We start from the raw sequence: 20,707 nt of genomic DNA on the forward strand, positions 1-20,707 counted from the left end.
TTTCTCTAATAGAGTTGTGAATAAATAGAATAGCTTACCTCCAGGTGTTGTAAATTCTAATGTGATTGACATGTTTGAAAAGAAATAGTTAAACATACTGGGGTAAATTATCAAGAAGCTATCCATATTTAGATGACACAATCATAATTTGACACAATCATATTTATATGTTATCATAATTGTTTTTTTATTGCTCTATTGGTTGCTGTATTTTTGATATAGTATAGATGTATTTTCAACATCCATATTTTTTATAGGCATCTTTTTTGAGCCACCTCATTGGGCATCTTGTCTGTTGTGGCCTTTGTATTTGTATAAAACACTTCATCTAGTCTGCACTTCTAGAGCATTCCGAAGATTCACAAATCAGCTGTTGAAATCTGCATATACATGTCTGCCTTTTTCTGATTCGTGAAACCATCCATCCCTTCTACAATCCACAATAGAAACAAAGATAAATGGCAAAACCTAGTGTTTCATGCATTCAATGACAGCGCCATTTAGCAGTTCATCACTTGCATGGTAACCATGCATTGTATGAAAAAATTGCTTGCTGAGAGAGATGTGTTCTGTCACTCCTTTCAATGTATTTTTTCCATCTATTCAAGAACGAAATATTTAATCTGTGCATGTAAAGGGGTTGAATTTTTATATTTTTGAACCAGACCAGATCTTTAAAAAAAAAAATGCATAGAAAATTACCACACTTATTTTATTCAAGTTACTCTTGGTTATTTATCAAGTTGACATGGGCAGCATATATGAAGTGCACTTTTCTCAGAAAGGCAACAGGGCATGAGCCTTGTTTGTAAAGAACTTTCAGAGCTCAAAAATTATTTGATATTGTATTTGCTTATCTTCTCATCAGCCAGCTGTTAAAACCTTTGCATGGATAGCAGAGAGTGACAACCTCTGCTTTCCTTTATGTGCGATTTGAAGTCCTAGCATTTGTCATTTTCACTTAAAAATCTGGAAGACAAATGGCAGCATCAGTAAAACACAAATAACTCTGATGACATGAACATTTTAGGGCTAATATAGGCTAAATTCAAGCACGTGCCAATTCATTAGAAATTCTGCAGAAGAATGTGTACCAGGCGCATGCATGCAATGCCGTCTTAATGCATGAGCCCCACCTGAGCACGGCCCGGGGGCCTCACAAAATGAGATCTTGTTGAAATTTTTGAGAATTAGCCAGGTAAGGGCCTCACAAAAATCACTTAGCCCGGGGTTGGGGACCCATGGGGGTCTCGAGACGGCCCTGCATGCATGATTAAGTAGTTTTGTGATAACTCCTTCAACATTATCAGATGTCAAACACTGACGAATAACAAATCACAAACTATATAAAATAGATGAAGACAAAAATGAAGTTTCAAAATATAATTTATTAACACCTAAAAATTGACTGAATGTGCATAATTGAAATTTTCAACTGTTCTCAAGTACATAATAACAATTCTTTTACAAGACAAAAGGAAGAAACAAGTTAATTAATCTGTCAGTTGAGAAAGCAACTCTCAGTACAATTTTTTTTTTCCCCTACAACGTATAAGTCCAACTTTTACATATCACATGATCTAGGAACAGCCATAACAGAGACGAAATCGACACTCTTGTTTTCAACTTCGTGGATGATTCGTCTCTCGGATTCGATGATCAGCCTTCTAGTTGTGGAATCGCTGTCGGGCAGGCAGTGGAACTCGATAGATCTGTTTTCACGTTGGGCTGGCCTCATGTCTTCTGGGCATGTTGGTACTGGCTTGGTGCTGAAGCAAATGAATTCTCCGTGCTGCATGTGGATGGTCTTTTGCTTTGGCATGTCAGGTTCTTCTGAGGATGGAACTGCGCCAAAAAATAATGTAAAAAAAAACATGAGTAATTTGAAAAGACTTTTCTAGGTTTTCGTCATAATTTATTTTCTAAATTAAGTTCAGAAAGATAAAGGGGCCCAAGACTATATATAACCAAAGAACCTGCACACGTCTTTTTGACTTAGAAAATACTTTACCTGGCCATTCTGTGGTGTAATCAGAGTCTGATGGCTCCCAGTGCCTAGAAGAATCCTCAGCATAGTCACAAAGAACTGGTCGTTTTGGGGTTTCGCTGACACCACATTCCCGAGCGTTCACTGCGAAGCTGTTAGCAAAATCTTCACTGTCTGAGTACAGACATTGGTCAGCGCCTCTAAATTCCCTGGTCACTTCACCGTCAAATTCACTGCACAGACCACACAGCTTGCCTTTGTATAATGGGTTGACCTAAATTTGTGAAGGAAACGATAGATAATCATCATTCGCATCAGACGGAGTGTTATACCATCAAGAAACTCTCCGAAACTGGAGAAGAATCAAGTTTCTACAACTGATGAAAATTATCAGCGGCCATAGCAAAACAAAAAAAAACAACACATGCCTGGAATCGGATGTAAGTACCATCGTAGTGGACACGGATTCCAGCGATTTCGGCATGGAGAGCCAGAACGTACTTCTTCTGACCCTTGAACACCTGTGGGATGAGGTAAGCGTGAATTTGAGCCTCCTTGTTCAACATGATGTGTTTGTTGATCTTCACTGGACGGTGGTTGTACTCGATAGAGTAGCTGTCGCCACGTGTAGGTTTCAAAGTGATCAGGTCTTTACCGACATAGATGTCAAGTTCCTGAAATCGGTAATTGAACAGAATTAATTATAAATCAAACAGGAGGCGCGCGAAATGCAAAACAAGTTAAGGGAAGATGTCACATAGCGCAAAAATTAAAATAATAATAATTGTACTTACTCTCTTTGAAGATCCAATTTCCCTGATGAAGGCAGCGAAATGTTTCTTTTCGGTGCAGTGGGCAGACAGCAAGTAAGTGCACTTGTTAGATGGCAGTTTGAAGGTCTTCAGGTCGAATGTGCTGACATGTGTTCGGCCAACTGAGCAAGTGACTGATCAAAGAAAAATAGGATACAGTTACCACAAAAATTCGATTGCAAAATAAAATATGCTATTAATTTTCTTGCGCCCTTGAATGATAATTCAAACGAGTCAAGCAATGTTTTCGATGGGTTAAAAACTTTGATTACTACACGATCAGGTGCGTCCTGACAAGGCAGTTCTAGTCATCAAATAGAAAAGAGGGCGACTACAATCAATTTATGATGAGTCGAATAGCTGAATTGAAGTTTTCATGTCATCCCAGAACCTTCTATGTTATTAGTTCGACTAGTCTACTTGTTGTAATAACTCAAAAGTTTTTCCTCAGCCGCTGCGTATTTCACTGATCGCGATTTGACAGTACTTAATGTTCTGTCAAAGCCATTTTTAATTAGTAGATGATTTCATCCTGCTACCGCCGTGGAATGAATGAGATTCTCTGTGGCTCGGCTCAAAAAGCAGTTAACGAGTTGGAATGTGGACGCAGTGTTTTCTTAACATCCGCAGGTGGCATCATCAAGAGATCTTAGATGAAACTGACTGAAACGAACAGAATAGAATCTAAATTGTCATCTCTGGACGTCTGAACCCTGAAAAAACTGATTTGGCTTGGTTGAGCATAACCTGCTGGGAATGGTAGTTTACCATGCATTCTATCTCTTTCACACACACACAGAAGCATGTGCCGCAGCCATGGCATCCAGAAACTATCTTTTTTGATTTGATTATGATGATACTATATTCACAGAGTCTTGCTTCAAGTTAAAGCAAATAAGCAGTTGGCTCTACCGTTTTCCCCTGTATGTACTCGAGCTTTCTGTGTCCCGCATTCATAAAATTCTAAAGATAAAGGAAATAAGATACTTTGTGTAATCATACCTGGGTACGTGTTGTTCGTCAGATACTTGTACAAATTCGCTTCAGCCCGGTACAGTCCAGACATTGGGATGATCCATTTCGCATTGATGTTGTTGTAATGTGCAGTCTCAGTCGGGGTCCTTACATCAACGTTGAGGATGGGAACATCAGTCAACCTGTCCACGTAATCGGCAGTGATGAGCAGAGTCGATTCTGGGTTTTCTACCTTGACGCGGTTCAGGTCGAGGTTGCTGTACAGAGCATACTTGATGGCTTGGTCGACCTTGCTGGTGATGTTCCACAAGAAAGCTGGCAGATCCTGCAAATTAAACGCAGAATGATGTCTCAGTACGGCTATCGTATTAGTTACCCCATTTCACTGCAACGGATCCATTCTTTGAAGCTAAGAACTCTACTACCGATCTCACCTTCTTCCATTCAGCCCTGAGCTTCAGCCTGTTGAAGATGGTCGTCTCTCTGATAGCCTTCAGGCAGTCCTTGGTAAGAGATTTGCCTTCATTCATATCACGAATGCATCTCTCGTGAGTCTCAGGTGTGAACCAATCGTCTTCTGGCGTTGTTGGGAAATCTGATTCATCAAATAGTTCTCTGTATGGGGCATACAGCATTGATGCCTGCAAAAGTAAATAATTGAAGATGAATATATTTGAATATCTATGTAACGGTATTGGAGGGGGGGGGGAAGCATTATTGATTGCATATTCCAGATCTACAAAACCCTTGGAAGATATTAGATATATCAGCAGTATCATATACATGAAATGAGCTTAACCTTAAGAACACCTACATAAGACTTAGTGGACCGCCTTTCTGAGTGATCGCAATTTGCAGACTGGTTGAATTCTAAGAGTTTATGACACAATTTCATAAAACTAAGCCGTGTTTCTTGCAGTCGCTTTGCAACATCAACGTTCATTCCATACAAATGCCGCAATTGTTTAACAAGGACCGCACTCTCACACGTGGCAAAGTAAAAAAAAAAAAAATCATTGTGATATAAGTCATTTATGTGGCAATAGGAGCGCGATGAAGCGATTGTTCCCCAGCAGAAATGGATGAATATAATCTGCATAAATATGTAGCTAAATCTCTGAATCCTCGAAAGGATTCAGATTGAACTATGAGAAAGTCCTCACACGGTTACGTTGTACTCCAAAAGAGCAGTATTGACATCAGCTGTGTGCGCCTGATACACTAATCTACATCTACATAGTGCAAAAGAAACTGTGATTTATCGCTGCACCACATGTCCCACATTCACTGACAACATTTCTTGTCTCTTCATTGGGATTTTTTCAATTTACTGTGAGTTATGCCCCCCCCCACCCCCACATCTTGCAGCAGAGCCCCTAGGCCATATCTTTCACGGACCCTTCTACAAATAATTTATAGTGTTAAAAATGACAAGAATAATCTCAGTCCTCTAGGTTTGAGCCTTGTCAGTCAAACCTTGTAGGGAGCCCATGCTGCACGCATGCGCATTTCATTTGGTCGTGACAACTTAAGCCAACGAAAAGAATGGATAATAGTTGTGATGAAATAAAAAAATATTTGTATGATATGTTTTGCGATCGGGGCCAAGTACTAAAAAATATATAAAAATGCAACTTCATATGCCTGTAATGGCATGACAATAGTACCCACCATTAGAAATGACTTGGATGACACTACTGTCGAGTCATTTATACAACGAGCCTACACACGCGACATCACATATGGACATAAAATATGCCACAACAGCCATTCACTCTGGAAGTTCATCTCAGTACACTCCTCTCAAACACAAAACACACATAACTCAGGCGTCATAAAAACGTTAGGGCCGTACACAACACTTCCCGGCATGTACAAATTTGTTAGAAATTCCGCAAAGGAATGTATATACGAACTACACGTATGCGGTAGCAGCAGTTTATGACGTCAACTCCATCTGCTTGACATTAATAATGTATCGTGAACTGGCTCATGCTCTTTATATCAGAGATGTGTGATGCCGATTTCACATGTTACGATTATAGCGTGCAAAGTATACAAAACAGGTATTGTTAATATCGAACTTGTGAACCTCTATCTGGATATCAGTTCAAAAACTTAGGATTGTATAAATTGTTTTATGGATTTTTATATGAAATTTGTCTTATAATGTACCAGGGAGTCTTTCAACACAAGACCTGTGGCTTCTGGCCCATTGAGGTTTTTGGTAACGTGTGTAGTATGGCTTAGTGGCTGGAAGGCCTCTTTAAAATATCAAATGTGGTCTACACTATGTCAAAAGTTGAAAACGCCCGCCATTCATATCAATATGAATTCAAGCTGAAGTAACTCACGTGAGTAACAAAGTCAGTTTCTTCAAACAAGGCGTGCTTCTGCATGGCCATGCTGCAGAAACAATCAGATCGCTGGGAACCACGCAGAGATGGATCATATTTGAATTCGCTTGGAATGTTCCTGTACCTCATGATGTGAGTCATGCTGCCCTGAAATGAGAAAAAAAAATTTACATCGAAACAAAATTGTAACGAACGAATTCCATCTGCACAATGTCGGTTCTACTCAAAAGAACAATGAAATGCACATCTGAATAAAACAGCCAACTTACCTTGTGTGGAGAACTTCTCTTCTGGCCGGCACATGTGACATTGGCCACCAAGGCATGGAGCAGACCATCGTAGGTGTGGTTGTATTCAACCCTGAGTTGACCTTCGACGACGTACGGTGCAGTTCTGAAACGGAGTTCAAATTCATGGCTAACGTGGCTCAAGAGTTCAGATACAGCCCTGTATATGATCTTAGCTTCTTCGACGGGGAGTCCAACCTTCCTGTTTTCAGGGTCAGTCATTACGTCCTTGGAGCTTTCTCTCGGGTAGAGGACTTCCAGGAGACGTCTGTTCTCTGGGAGATCTTCGTCGATGTGTTCGTGGGTCTTGTTGTAGCTCAACTGGAACAAGAACTGAAAAGGGAAAACACGAGAGAGGTTGTACATAAAAAATACCAATTTTTAGAATCTGGTTGTGAGTGAGTTTGTTCCAAAATTTTTAACTAAGATATTCGAGAATGTTTGGACCAAATTGGGTGTTATTTCGAGGTGTTGGAAAAATCGAAACTCACATCATGGATGGGTCTTCTTGGATCTTGCACCAAGGTAGCATTGAATTCCTGGAATCTCCATCCGGGATTGCGGAAACATTCAACACCGAGGGCAACAACTTCATCTAGGCTCCTTGGAACATTCTTTACCCATTCGCTGATATCCTCTGAGTGACTGACGAAGTAGAATGATGGCAATCCTGGGAACTTGAGGACCTTTTCTTTCTGAAATCGGAACATTTTTCGTTAGCAAATGTTTCCTTTTCTCCAATATTTACAAAGGGGAAAAAATTAACGCAATTAGATCGTGAAAAGACAACGGAGAAAACTCCACCTGGAAGACAGTTGGTATGGTCTTGATGGTGTCGCGATCAACCGTTGATGGAAGGTGGGCCAGATCCATCTCTCCAGCGTACGTACCGGCTTCAGAGTGGTATGTGAACAACCTCTTGGGTTCCTGCGGGTATTGGAAGTTCCAGACTATGGTGTTGTTCTTCAGGTTCAAATGCATATAATATCTCAGTGGTGCGACGAAAGCATATTTCTGCTCGAAGTATACTCCGTAAGCCTTCTTGTCAAGTGGGTTCACAACATGCTTCTCGTAGTGAGTCGAATAGTATACACTGTTGGGAAAGATATATTTATTACACACGAGACAAAAACAAAATGGTTATTGTGCATGTATGGAATCAATTATATGCTTAGTAGACTATTGTATCGAGAAAAAAAACATTTTAGAAGATACCTTACCCAGGAGTCATTTCGTAGTGAACGTAAATCGGGTTGCGGCTGTGTTCGGAAGATGACAACTTCACGGTGATCAGGAGAGGGTGCTTCATGTTGAATTCAATGGGCAAAGGAATCCTTCTGCCGATGGTGAAGCTGTGGTAAGATGCCGGAATGAAGAGCTTAGCAAATTGACCTCTGATCACTCCAGGTGCTGAGGTGTGCACGTTAAGGAAATGCTTCATCACTAAACACGAGGCAAAAAAAAAAAAAAATTAATCAGACTCACGGAAAAATATACGAAGATATTGGATAAATATGAGAAATACGGAAACAGTGGTTAGCTTACATGGTTCGAAAACGTCGCCCATTGTCTTCTTATCAAGATAAGTATACGACACACAATAGAACATTTTCTTGTAGACAGTAAGTCGGAAGTGTTTAGGCAGACGAGGCAGAACCTTGATCTATAAAAAACAAAGTAACACAACGGCTCAAAAACTCTGAGTATGTTACATCTTAGGAGTTACAGTTTCCTCTACCCCAACACAAACGCAGTTCTTCATGCTTAAATATTCCGAAGCCATCCAATTTTACCACAGCATCTTGGAAGCGAAATTTTACCCAAGGAATTGCAGTACGATGAAAAATTCATACTTACAGCTCCGAAGATGCTCTTCTCCAAGTTCTTTGGGATACTTTCCGGCCACCTGAGGTTCAAAAGTTCCGAATCGATGTGCTCCAGAAGGGTTTCAAGAGGAACTCCTTGGATATTGAAGGACAGCTATACAAGAAAAAAAAACACACACAGTTTTGAAATCGCTCCACATCACAAGCATCACAATCATGTAAAAAATATTTAAGTTATTTTTCGAAGAAGTATGATTAGCAGTTATTGAGAAGAAGCAGAAAGATGTCCGTTCACTTACTTTCCACAGATCCTCCCTCAAGCTGTCGATATTGAATGTTGCGGTGCTGTACAAGGCACTTGGGATGAATGACTCGTTGCTCGGAATGAATGAGTGGGCATAGGCAAGACCGAAGCTACGAACCTCTGTGAAAGTAGAAATAAATAACAAATGTGAGATAACGATTCTTCACATTTGCTCCGAAACATGTGTCGAGGGTACAAATCCAAGAACTTCATGTAAAACATTAACAAATCGAAGCAGCACACAATTATTTTCTGCTTTGGTCATTTTACTTGATTTGTTACTTAAGTGTAACTGGGATCAACTATGATTGAATTGATAAAAGAAATTTATCTTACTATCAAAGAAGGTCTTGATCAATGTTTGAGCATGGTGTTGGCCGAAATCAAAAGCCTTGAATTCTGCAACGACGTGCTTGATCTTCTTAGCGCTGGAAGCAAGGGGAAGAGAAAATTTATGTAAAATCTATTCCTTGAATATATGAATGATTCATTTAACAAAGCAACTGTAAAATTAACAATACTAAAATATAATTTGATAATGCCTGAAACCGTGCACGCTCCGGTATATTAGTACCTGAATTCATCGCTCACTCCCAAACAGGGCTGAATCTAGCGGGAAGGGGGGGGGGTGGGTCAAAGGAGACTCAGTAATCTTTAGGGAGTGGTGCAGACTTTTCCAGGGGCATAGCTGCCAACTTTGAATAATGACAACTTCATGAGGTTTTTGTACGGGTTCGAATTTCACCAAAAACCTGCTCACAAACAAAATATAATAGGGATTATTCGAAAACAAAGTGGGAATTTTCAGTTCATGAATCTAAAACTTTTGTGATTGTTTTCCCCTTTGGAAAAATGCCAATTCCCGCCAAGCAGTAGGGCCTGTGATTAAATAGACTACCAGGGTGGCCATTACCACACTCAAATCAAAACCACGGCCACAAAAACAAGGTACACGGACTAAACGGGATGTATGATCATCTGAGAAACGGGTCATCTTGTCGGTTTGACTGTGCGGAGGCTGAACTGACACTAGATGCTTGACGAATTTTGTCTTTTCCTCATCTAAATGAAACATTTCTTTGTGATTTTGTGCAACGGTGACAATTTGCTCATTTGACGTCACTTTGAGGGGGGGGGGGGGGAGAAGCAGAAGCAACAGACTTTTTCCTGGATAATTCTTTGCACATAATATCTAGAGTTTCCTTTTCAATCACGGTAGAAACTTGGGAGGTACGAGAATTTTGATAGCCTCCCGGGGAATTCGGTAGCTATGCAGTGTGGGGGAGAACCAAAATCATGTTTGTCCTCACCAGACAAAAATTATAGTCACGACCCTGTTCTCAAACATGAATATATTTTTCAGGGAAAATAACATTCTTCAAAACTAAAACAAGCATATCGACGATAAATTTAGGATATTACGTATATTAACGACCATCAAGTAAAAATACTTACGTCAGTTTCATGCATGGCTCAGTGGAGTTACCGTATGTCTTGACGGTAGAGTAGACGTAGCTTCCAACTTCATAGCTTGGTTCCTTCCATGTATCAGTAGCGACGTGCTTGAGGAGGTTCATGGGAGGCTGGCAACGGATGATGACACTGAAAGCTGCGATCCTGACACGGGGTGCCTCTGTGTGGTTGAAGTACACTGGTGCGACATACTTGAGCACCTAACGAGTTGAAGAATTGGAAATAAAGTTCAGCAATAATGTTAATTACTTCAGGATTCTAAATTGCAAATCTATGTTCAATCTCATTAGCATATAAAGAAGATATTCGCCGAATGGGATTGGACGGTTCATCTTACCACATGTGGATAATATCCGATGATGTGGTGGAGCGAGTAAATGGTGGCAGTCTGCAAGAAGTCAATGTCACCCTCTTCGAAATGTTGAACATCGTCGGCAGTTCCGTTCACGTATGGTGTGAGGTACTCAAGAACCTCTGGGGTCCCGATGTGGGCCAAAGTTTCGATGTACAGAACCTTCTCATGCATATATCTTGCGGAAACAAGTTTTTCAGCCGTCTCCTAGAATGAAATGCAATATTACGTACGATGCATGCCATATGAGATATTGACAAACAATCATACAATGCAGAACCCTATCATATCGCAACTTTTCTATATTGCAGCATTTGATTCATCATCACAATCATCAATAGTTTTGCAACTTTCCGGTGACGTACCTTGATGTATCTCCTGACTGTGGATTCTGGGCATTCAGCAACCTGGGCAAGATCTTCCTTTCTTGCTTTCAAGACTCCCCATGGCATCTTAGAAATCAAGCTGCGGGGATGTGCGTAGGGCTCGGTTTCCATCCACGACATCGAAACTTCATTGGGGTCGACAACGGGTCCAGTGGCATTGCGAACAGCCAGGCTTACGCAAGATTTGCTGATGACACGGGCAACTGCGAGGTGAGCAGCAGTCGTGAGCATGTAGTTTGATTTGACTAATCTGACTTCGAGAAGTTCCTGGTGGGAAAACCAATTAGAAAGCAATGTAAATTATTGTGTTTATTCAAAGGATATACTTCGGTGCATGATATTGCAGATGAATGAATGAATATCATGGAATTTTTGGAATGGTTCAGGAAGAATACAAAGAATAGAGCCGTAAATGGTTCTGCACCCACCAACAAGTGTTTCAACACAGCCTTTGTACTCTTGGTGATCAGGTTCTCTGGAAGGGTGTCCAAGATCTCTTTAGCTTCCCAAACTGAAACCTTTTCCCTCTCGATCAAATACTTGATGAACTCGACGGCCTCTTCGGTACCACATAATGGGAGCAGATCGATGACAATTTGCCTTTAAAAAGATGTAAGATTCGATAAGTCGTTTTTGTTTTGATTTTACTTGCATTGAAAGCTATTTCAGTAGAACCTCTCGATAACGGACACCCATGGAACATCGTTTATACGACGCTTGGCTTCGCTCGCGGTTGGTTCCTATGCATTTTAATGTTAAAATGTATATGTTACTCTGAAAGTGATTATATATATGTATATATATTGGTTATGCATAATCATCAATCGTCTCGATATAAGGAAAGCTCAATTAAATTCCACTACATCCAATTCCACTTTTAATGGTGATTATGCATAATTACCAAATAAAGTTGGAAAGTCCGATAAATACGGAAAAACTTATAACCTTTCTTCCCTTCATCAAACCAATTATTTATTTTTACCCGTACATGATTCGTGCACTACGCTTATGTTTTGCAATAAAAATTAAATTAAAGTGTAAAGAAGATAAAAACAATTCATGTCTTGTAATGTTGGCTTTATTCAGTACACTTTCGTACACGTTCAAACAAAAAAAGCCAACATTACCATTCGAATTCCCCATCCTAGACCATAGTTACGTTCAGTAAATTAAGTAATTGATGATTTATCATATTTACTGTCCGCTATCGGGAGTATCCGCTAAAGAGGAGTGAAATACGTTAAAACCCTATTCCACGGGACCAGGAAAGTGTCCTCTAATTGGAGATGTCCGTTAGGGGAGATTCCCGCTGTATACAAGTTAAAACTAATTTTAGTATGAATAGATTTATCAAGGAACAAAAAGCTCAAATCATTTTCGGACACAAACCAGGAAAAAAACTGGATAATTACCTTCGCACTTTTTCTTCATCAGACGAAGCCCTGAAGCGAGCAATATCAACAACCTTCTTCCAGATGGCAGCGAATTCCTTCTTCTTGATGAGTCTCAGAGTCTTCTGGGCAAGGATCAGTTTTTCGCCGATGAGCCTGGTTTCATCGTCTTCCAAATCACCCTTGGCGACGATCTCGACGATCTCCTTGATGTGTTGGTTGAAAGCCCTGGCAGCATCTACGCTGCTGAGTTGCGGGTAGAACTCAGCCCAGTATTTGGTTTCTGGGGTAGCATCGTGTGGCAAATCTTCTGGTTCGATTTCACTTTCCAAGTCGTTGTACTCAACCTCTGGGTATCTGGGTTCTTCGATGGTCTCTTCACGGACTTCCCTCAGTTTCAAGGAACAGCTGGAACAAAACAAAACAAAAAACGTAAATCAATACTCGCAGTGGACAGAATATCAGTGAGGAAGAAAATTTCTATGAAGAGAATCAATAGCAAAATGCTTTAAGAAAGGAAAAAACATAAAGATCATAAATTAATAAATTTTCATCCGATTTATTTTTGTAATCAAACATTTTTTGCAATTTTACTTCTTCAGGAACTTTCACACCATTTATTTCTATCTACAGTCAAACCTCGTTAAACTTGCTTGTTACGAATCAAATACTGTGAAACAGCTGTGTAATGATACCAGTGCCGTATTAACGCATGGGCCCACCCGGGCACGGGCCGGGAGCCCAAGAGAAGCCTGAGAAAAATGAGAAGTAGTTGAATTTTTCGGGAATTTGCCTGGTAAGGCCTCAGAAAAATCACTTATGATTCTCTTAAGACGGCCCTGAATGATACTCGAGAGACCAGAGAAACATATCGTTGAGGGGAGTTATCGTTACAGATGGAATATATCAACATTTTGAAAAGAGAACAGGGCCGTCTTAAGAGCATCATGAGCCCCGGGCCAAGTGATTTCATTGAGGCCCTATCTGACAAATTCTCGAAAAATTCAACCACTTCTCATTTTTCCGAGGCCCTCTTCTTTTGAGGCCCGGGTGGACCCATGCCTTAAGACGGCACTTTAAGTGTATCAGGATCAGAGCGAAATATTGTTATGCAGGCGATTATTGTTATGAGATGATATTGAAAAATAACATATTGTACTATATATCATTTGATGTGAGCATGTCAAATGAAACCAGAGCTTGAGAAATCCCTGGTGCCATATCGCCACGATGGCTAAAAAATTGATATCAGTGCCCCAAAAATTTCAGATGCACGATTACTAAATTTGGGTATGAGGAAAAAATAATTTCGAAATTTATGTCAGTTTGTGTCTACCGGCATGCAAAGCGGTGATTACCAACTCCATAAATCAACTCCACAAAATTATGACTGTAAATAAAAGTATTATTTCATCTCACACGTTTGGCAAATTAAACGTTCCCCTCCCTCCGTCTCTGTAGAATTCATTTTAATCCACTGTTGCTGAGAGAGAGAGAGAGATTTTCAGTAGAGCTTCGATTTCTGCTATTGGAGTTTTTTTTTGTTGATTTTAGCAACAACTGGCAACTTTGTTAACTTTTGGCAGCATATTTGACGACGATTAGTGATTTCTTGCATTTTGAATCCCGATCTCCCGCATTTTTCTCGAGGGAAAAATGGCTCAGTCTAGTATTGCCAGGACTGGGAGATTTTTTTTTTTTTTTTTTCTGTTTTGTAAGGCGCAATGTGAGGATTTTTCGATTAAGATACGAGAAACTGGAAGAGTCTGATTTCTGATTGGAAGATTTGAATAAGGTTACAAAAAATCATTGGAAGCATTGGCGATAAGGCTACTTACTATTAGGTATTCAAGGTTTGATTCCATATATCAATAGATAAGTTTTCCTGTTAGTTGTACACACTTTTCCTATTTACATTTTCGATAATCGTCTCTATATTAATCAAGGAGACTTTGAACCAATTACCTATGGTTAATCAAGGTTCTACCGATTAGAAATAAGAATTTTTGCACTTACCTAAGACCGACAACCATATCCTGGTCATACATAGAAGCAACATGCTCTTCTTCAATGATCATTTCTTCCAAGACCATGCGTTCTTGTTTCAGGGCCAGGTTCCAGTGGGTAACTGAGCCCAACCTCATAGGGGAAGCATTCTATAGGGTATGAAGAATTCCTTTCAGTTATAATATCAAAACAACGCTGGAATTTTTCATTCATTTAGAAAAAACCGATATGAGGCGTATTTGCTCATTTCCGACACACCAATGCCATTTTACGTACACAGGGCTGTGTAACTGCCTTCGTAACATGAAAATAGGAAACTTTGATAACGGAGAGAATAAATCTTACTGGTTCATAACCATGGGGGCAGCCAGCGCCATAAATGTTGGTCTTGTTCAGTCTGCATACTTCTGGGCAACCTTGCTTGGCAAAGTTGTGGTGCTCGTGCAAAGCTGGGTATCCAGTCCAGTCGTAAAAGTCGTTCCTGCTAATGTTAAACACGTGATGTTCGTATGGGAACTCTACGTATGGACTGACGTTGACGGTGTACCACGAGTTGACTGGTCCATAGAGAGTGTCCTGCAAAAATACATATATATATCATACACATAGAATTTTAAATTTCTTCATTTTCATATGCTATTCCCTAAAATTTCACGTTCTGGGCACCCTTAGGAATTTCATATGTCTCGCAGCACCCCTCCTGTAAGATCTTGAGGCATTTCAGCCTAAAATGTGGTTGTTGTAAAAAGTTCTTACAACCGTCTCATTTGCATTATTCCACCGGAGTCGCTCATACCAGCGCCGCCTATCGATGGTTTCTTGAGGTTTTTTCCTGTCTTAAAAAGAATTTCCTGTGACCTAGCGATGCTAACCCTGCAAACCGTTTTTTATTTCGGTTATTTTTCCGGTTTTTATTCATTTTTAAAGTTTCTATGGACTTTTTGCCCACTCTGTATTTCTGATACTTCTCTTTCTGGAACTTCAATATCAACCAATGATATTAATTCCAATATTTAGAATATTTTGGGTGATTCTAGTTGTTCGCAATGAAAAATGGAATTTTATGAGAATGTGAAATATTTTATATAATAGGCTACTATAAATAAAAAAGAAGAGTATGAGATGGCAATAACAAACTTTCCATTAAAAAAAAAACCAAAATATTCACCTTTGTTACGTTGTAGACGGGCTCGTTTCTGAATTCAAATTCGAAGAGGCGAAGAATAGCCCGCTTGATACGCTTGGACTCAACACTTTCAGTTTTGTGGAGAGTGTAAGTCTGGACCTGAAACAGCAAACGGAATATACAGATTTAGTAAGATAAAAATGTTTCGAAGCAAAATCAATGTTAAAAAAACCTTCGTTTAAAGTCGTAACCCTTCAAGCGGCACAGAAGAAACCACTGAGCCCCCTTCAAAATGTCATATCTTTTTTAATGAGAAGTAGGCTTTCTTCCAATTTTCAGCAGGTGCCACCTAAATATTAATTAAACTCTGCAGAGAGGAATGTGGACGAGGTGCATGTGTGGTTTAGTAGTAGTAGTAGTAGCAGGCGCAAACTAAGGGGTATGGGGGGGGGGAATTGTTCCATTGTAAAAAATCAACTTTACAGAATATCTTGTCTTGTCGATGCAAAAATATAAGACTTTTAAGGAGGCGAGATATCTCGTCAATGCCGCTTAAAGGGTGAATTCGATTTATGTGTTCGTATTTTGAAGGGACGGTACATACCATATTTTTGTGTAAAAAAGGCTAAATATCTGTAGTTTCCGAAGTATTATACACATAAATCGATTTCGAATGGAAAATGAAATTTCAACTTAAATGCAAGGGGTTTTACTACAAATGATTTTACTACTATCCCAGGACAGAAGTAAAGTCATAGATGATGGGGCCTATTTTTCAGGCATTAATTCACCACTATATGCTAGATGCCCTGTATTCGTCTCAAAGAAATATGATTAACCATAACTGTCCACACTTTGCGAGTTTTAAAAAAAAAAATCTAACCCTATGCCTTTATTACTTTATCTCTAAAATCCTAACTAAGGAAGGGTCCTTTTTCGTAAAAAATGTTTCTTATTTTCATGAAAATGGTCATTAATTCCATGGAAAGTGAGTAAAATAAATAGTAAATCTAGTTAATCTTTTACAAAAGAAATGAAAAGTCAAATTTGCGGTTCCGTTAATGGATTTATGAAATTTTGTGAAGCGTGCACGAAACTGTCACCCGTTGTGTCTCTTCCAATAGAGTAATTTTTAGATAGCTTTTCACGCAGATACAATGTATGGGGGGAGGGGAATGTAAATTACACCCAAAGCTGAAAATTCTTGTTTTCATTGTGGCAAGGATTTTACTTTGTGGTTGTATCAGTATAATTTCACAGTTATAATGAATACCTTGCCATCTTGGACAGTGAACTTGATGGGGCGAGTCAGTTCAGATTCGAGCTTGGGAACCTGCTTGAGAGGGAGATCCTCCTCGTAGAGCTGAACCGAAGGCACTGCTTCGCTGATCTTGACATTTTCAAGCTAGATAGAGATAAAACAACACAAATATCTTTTTAAAAAGATTTTCGATCATAAAATATTGATAAAATATTCTCTATAAACATCGAAAGCAAGCACTCATATATCAAAGCAAAGTTTTTGATAATAAATAACAAAAATTCAAAGTTCAGACGTTGATAATAAAAATTCTTATAACCGACAGATGTCTAAATTATTTACCTTCAACAAATATTCAGAGTCAGTTTTTGGTTGTACGGCGAGCTTGGCCCAGATGGTAGACTTAGCGAGTTGGCTGGTCAGTCCTGGAATGCTAGATGTCAGATTCAACCATAATTCATAGTGATGGGTCTTTGATGGTATGAAAGCTAAAAAATATAGACAATAATTATTAATCGCACTATTACATTATTACAACAACTTATATTAGATCTCTAATACATTACAGGTAGAAAACACAGCATCGAAAGACTAAAAAAAAATTGAATGGTCTCTGAAATATGGTTATACTTGGCATTAATAATCGAATTTGATGTTAAACGGTAATATTAATATACATGCAGTTCAATTGGCGCAAGCCGAATAGCATCCAGTGCTCATATTTTCAGACAGTGCATCAAGTCTGTGGGCACGTTTACCGTATTGCAATGTCAGAGAGATTAGCCGTATCCTTTGTGGATATCCAAGAATACGGCTAGCCTGGGAGAAGGCGCACTCTGGAGTAGCTGGCAACGCGAGCAAGCTGACCAACTTGCTAAGGAAGCCACTAATCTTCAAACTCCAGATGAACATCCACGGCCAAGGAGTTTTGGCCAACGCTTATTGCGTGAGGATCCGTTGAAGACGTGTCAATGTGGTTGAAATTCCAATGCTGCCAAAGGCGCCTATATAAATCCAACGACGGGTCCGTTGGCAACATCACGTTTGGCTCAGAGAAAATATACTAGTGCTCACACAGAGTAAGGACCATTTCCGGTCTATTTAGAATGGTTTAAGCGCTCAACTCACTTTGCTTGTAATTGTGGAGCTTCTGGATCCCTCTGACATTACGCAACGCAATGTCCAAAGACGGTCCAGTTTCCACTTTGGTAAGATGCCAGTCTCATACCTTAGCCTGGAAGTGTGCGTGCAGTGAACCTTCCGTGAGGTTTGTTTCTGTGTAATGTTTTTAATGTGTAGTGCTGCCATCTGCCATAAATTTTTTCCAACTATGTATGAAGTGTAATGATTGAGCAGTACACCGTTGTAGGTCTGTTGCGCTCTCTGCGGCGAGACTTTTTAACGGGGAGATCGGCTCTCACGATTGGAGATTGCCTCGAAGTTGGGAACCATAGAAAACGAACTTCAGCCGAACCCGGGTCCACGCAATGATTATATCCCACTATGGGGGACAGAGCGTGGGGGGGGGGGGTCATGGTCGGTTTCGGGTCCTCGCGATGTGAGTCCCGTCACTATGACCACTCGACCACAACAGCGCCCATCCCAAATTACTACAATTAACTTATGTTGTTTACGTGTTCAGCTGCAGATTTGTTGTATACACAGTAGTACTCCAATTCCGATTGAACTATGCAGGGCTATCGGCATACAGTAGCACTGTATTTGAAATGCCCAATCGGACGGCTTTGACCAAGCAAATAAGTTGACATTGAGAAACTACGACTATATTTTTTTTTATATAAGTATAGGAGACTGAAATGGAGCGCGAAAACGCTGGATATCGCCACTTCGAGGTTGAGTTTGGTATTGTTTGTATATGTGGCATGAAATATTTAACTGCACAGCGGCGTAAGTACCCCAACACGCGGGCCTATTACCTAATGTTTTCAATAAGCCCCACCACTCTTACATTTGAATTTCACTTTGGCAAACGAGCATGTTCCATCCGAGAGGATCCAATTATAAACTCCGATGATGCATGTGGATTCATGCATAGAATATCCGTACAATAAGGAATTTTTAAAACAATGAACATTTATAAAATACTCATAGGGATTACATGTGTCGTCATGAACAAAAAAAGCAACTTACGTGGGTAGTCCAAATTATGATTCGGAGTGCAATGACATTCTGGAAAATAAAGAAATAAACTATTCAGTGATTAAAAAATAAAACTTTATCAAATGATCTTTTACACTGTTTCTCTAAATCTTAAAATATGAACTCAATTTCGACTAATAGAAAAAACTTTTATGCATAGATCCTAATAAAACTCATTAGATGGTTTTAAAACTGTGATTTCTGAATTTTAGGATTCAGTGAGAATAGTCTAATTGAAAAAGATTTTCAGTAATTATTTGATGAAGATTCTAATTTTTTTTTTCACTATGTTCTAGTAAATTTATCTGCCAACTAATTGACCTTTTGCGGTATTATGTCGACGTTAATCTACGTCAGAATAAAAATAAAATAGGTACTTCATTGTTACAACAGTCCCTTAGATTGCAGGAATACCCACTGTAAATTCGGCTTTCCAGCAACACTTATGAATCTTTCTAAAAACGCGAAAGTTAGCATCCAGTGGTCTTTCTGTTTTCGTGATTGCTGGAAGCGCTAAGTATGAAACGCTGAACAAAAAACACACCTCTGGACCACAAAGGGTTAAAAAGCATTAAGGACAATCTCCGGCTAGAATCCAGACAACTTAATTCCCCATCCTCTTGTGACGGAACTATGTTTAATACCAATAGAAGAGCTAAAATAAAAGGTGCCTGCACAATTCCAAACGAATCACAAAGGCATGAAGGGCATTATGGGACACCAAACGAGGCACCAAAATCTATTGGAGAACCTCCGAATTTTCACTCGATGATCGGCTTGTTCTTTTCACTACTTCGATACAAATAGGTTGTTTCTAATATAAGTATCTGCATGGGGCAAGTGAGGCTTTCCCAGGTTCCCATTAATAAGGGAGAAACTGTTATTTACGCAACGTTACACAAATTTACGATAGCTAAACATATGTTTACACAAGTCGAGAAGGTCTCTTGATGTGTGCTTTTCACGGGACTCTTTTAAGTCAAAATCGGATCCGAGAAATAGAGCGGGGGGGGGGGGGGAGACGCGTGTAGATCCAGGGACGCCGGAAAAGCTTAGGGGACGAATCTATCCGATCTGTTTAAAGCTAGGGGGCAGCCACTGCATCAAAACTGTTTGAAAATCCCTGTCGAAGGGTTTAAGAGATCGAAACACAGAAGCTTCGGCTTCTAGACACATTTTTTCTAAAGGATTTCTTTTAAAGATAAATAAAAATAATAAATACATAATATATATTATTATTCGTTTCTGTTGCCTACCTGCGACGGCCCATACAAGGAGTGACACAGCCAGGAAGACCTTCATCTTGGCTTTAGTTCCTGAGGCCAAGACAGTGATGGTTCAGAGCCAGTTGCGGCTTTTTATATAATCGCTGGTCGAGTCGCGTGGCTCAAGAAATTTAACGACTGGTCAGCACATAAAATAAATAAACAAAAAGCTGAAAAGGAGTAGAAGTTACCATCGAATAAAGATAACATCAACACACGGTTATGATAATATTAACGAAAAAGAAAAACTCCAACGCTTTGCATATGCTTAGTAAGCTGGATGGATATTGTGCTGAGAAGCCAACGCCAAGAAATCGAATCTTTTCCTCCCTCCCTCAGACGATGTCCAGAGATAAGCGAGCCGTTGCTTATTATGTACTTATTATTATTATTAGTTTAGTCTCTTCTTTTTTTTCCTTCGATCCCTAATAGCGTTATTCTTGAACGACATGGCTGCAAAACGCTAAAATAACATATCTACATGCGCTAAATGTTTGTTTATCGAAAATTTGAAGCTCACTATAATTATAATGGGCCATATTCACTAAACATATTTTGGCATTGTATTCAGGCTGCAGCACAATATGGACATTTTCACCATAATGACGAGACAGCCGAATAACATGGAGAATGGGATAACCCCATGGCCATTCGTCCTGGATCCGAGCCGAATCATAGACTAGGTTTAAAGTAACGTGTTTAAGGAATAAAAAGTATTAAAAATCACGGGGGGGGGGG

The 20,707-nt window shown here is 39.6% G+C and overlaps 1 protein-coding gene across 1 annotated transcript; it reads right to left on the bottom strand.

The window, feature by feature from the left end:
- Positions 1-1,368: 1,368 nt before the first annotated feature.
- On the bottom strand, positions 1,369-20,036 carry LOC149084009 (vitellogenin-2-like). The gene is made up of 27 exons (XM_089234353.1): positions 19,961-20,036; positions 18,696-18,734; positions 16,887-17,032; positions 16,557-16,688; positions 15,326-15,442; positions 14,503-14,733; positions 14,167-14,306; positions 12,172-12,558; positions 11,188-11,359; positions 10,739-11,026; positions 10,359-10,580; positions 10,004-10,221; positions 8,885-8,976; positions 8,544-8,668; positions 8,276-8,398; positions 7,964-8,081; positions 7,639-7,861; positions 7,223-7,511; positions 6,910-7,113; positions 6,401-6,751; positions 6,129-6,278; positions 4,209-4,415; positions 3,802-4,099; positions 2,782-2,933; positions 2,416-2,661; positions 2,012-2,261; positions 1,369-1,845 (listed from the first exon to the last, which is right to left on the bottom strand). Exons 1-27 carry the CDS (start codon positions 20,004-20,006, stop codon positions 1,565-1,567), a joined length of 5,247 nt encoding a protein of 1,748 aa, XP_089090479.1. The 5' UTR covers positions 20,007-20,036; the 3' UTR covers positions 1,369-1,564.
- Between the last annotated feature and the right edge of the window lie 671 nt (positions 20,037-20,707).

This window comes from Pholcus phalangioides, unplaced genomic scaffold (genome assembly GCF_987345545.1).
Source record: "Pholcus phalangioides strain wild (caught in Gottingen) unplaced genomic scaffold, Ppha-v1.0 ptg000008l_1, whole genome shotgun sequence".
Taxonomy (NCBI): Eukaryota; Metazoa; Arthropoda; class Arachnida; order Araneae; family Pholcidae; genus Pholcus; species Pholcus phalangioides.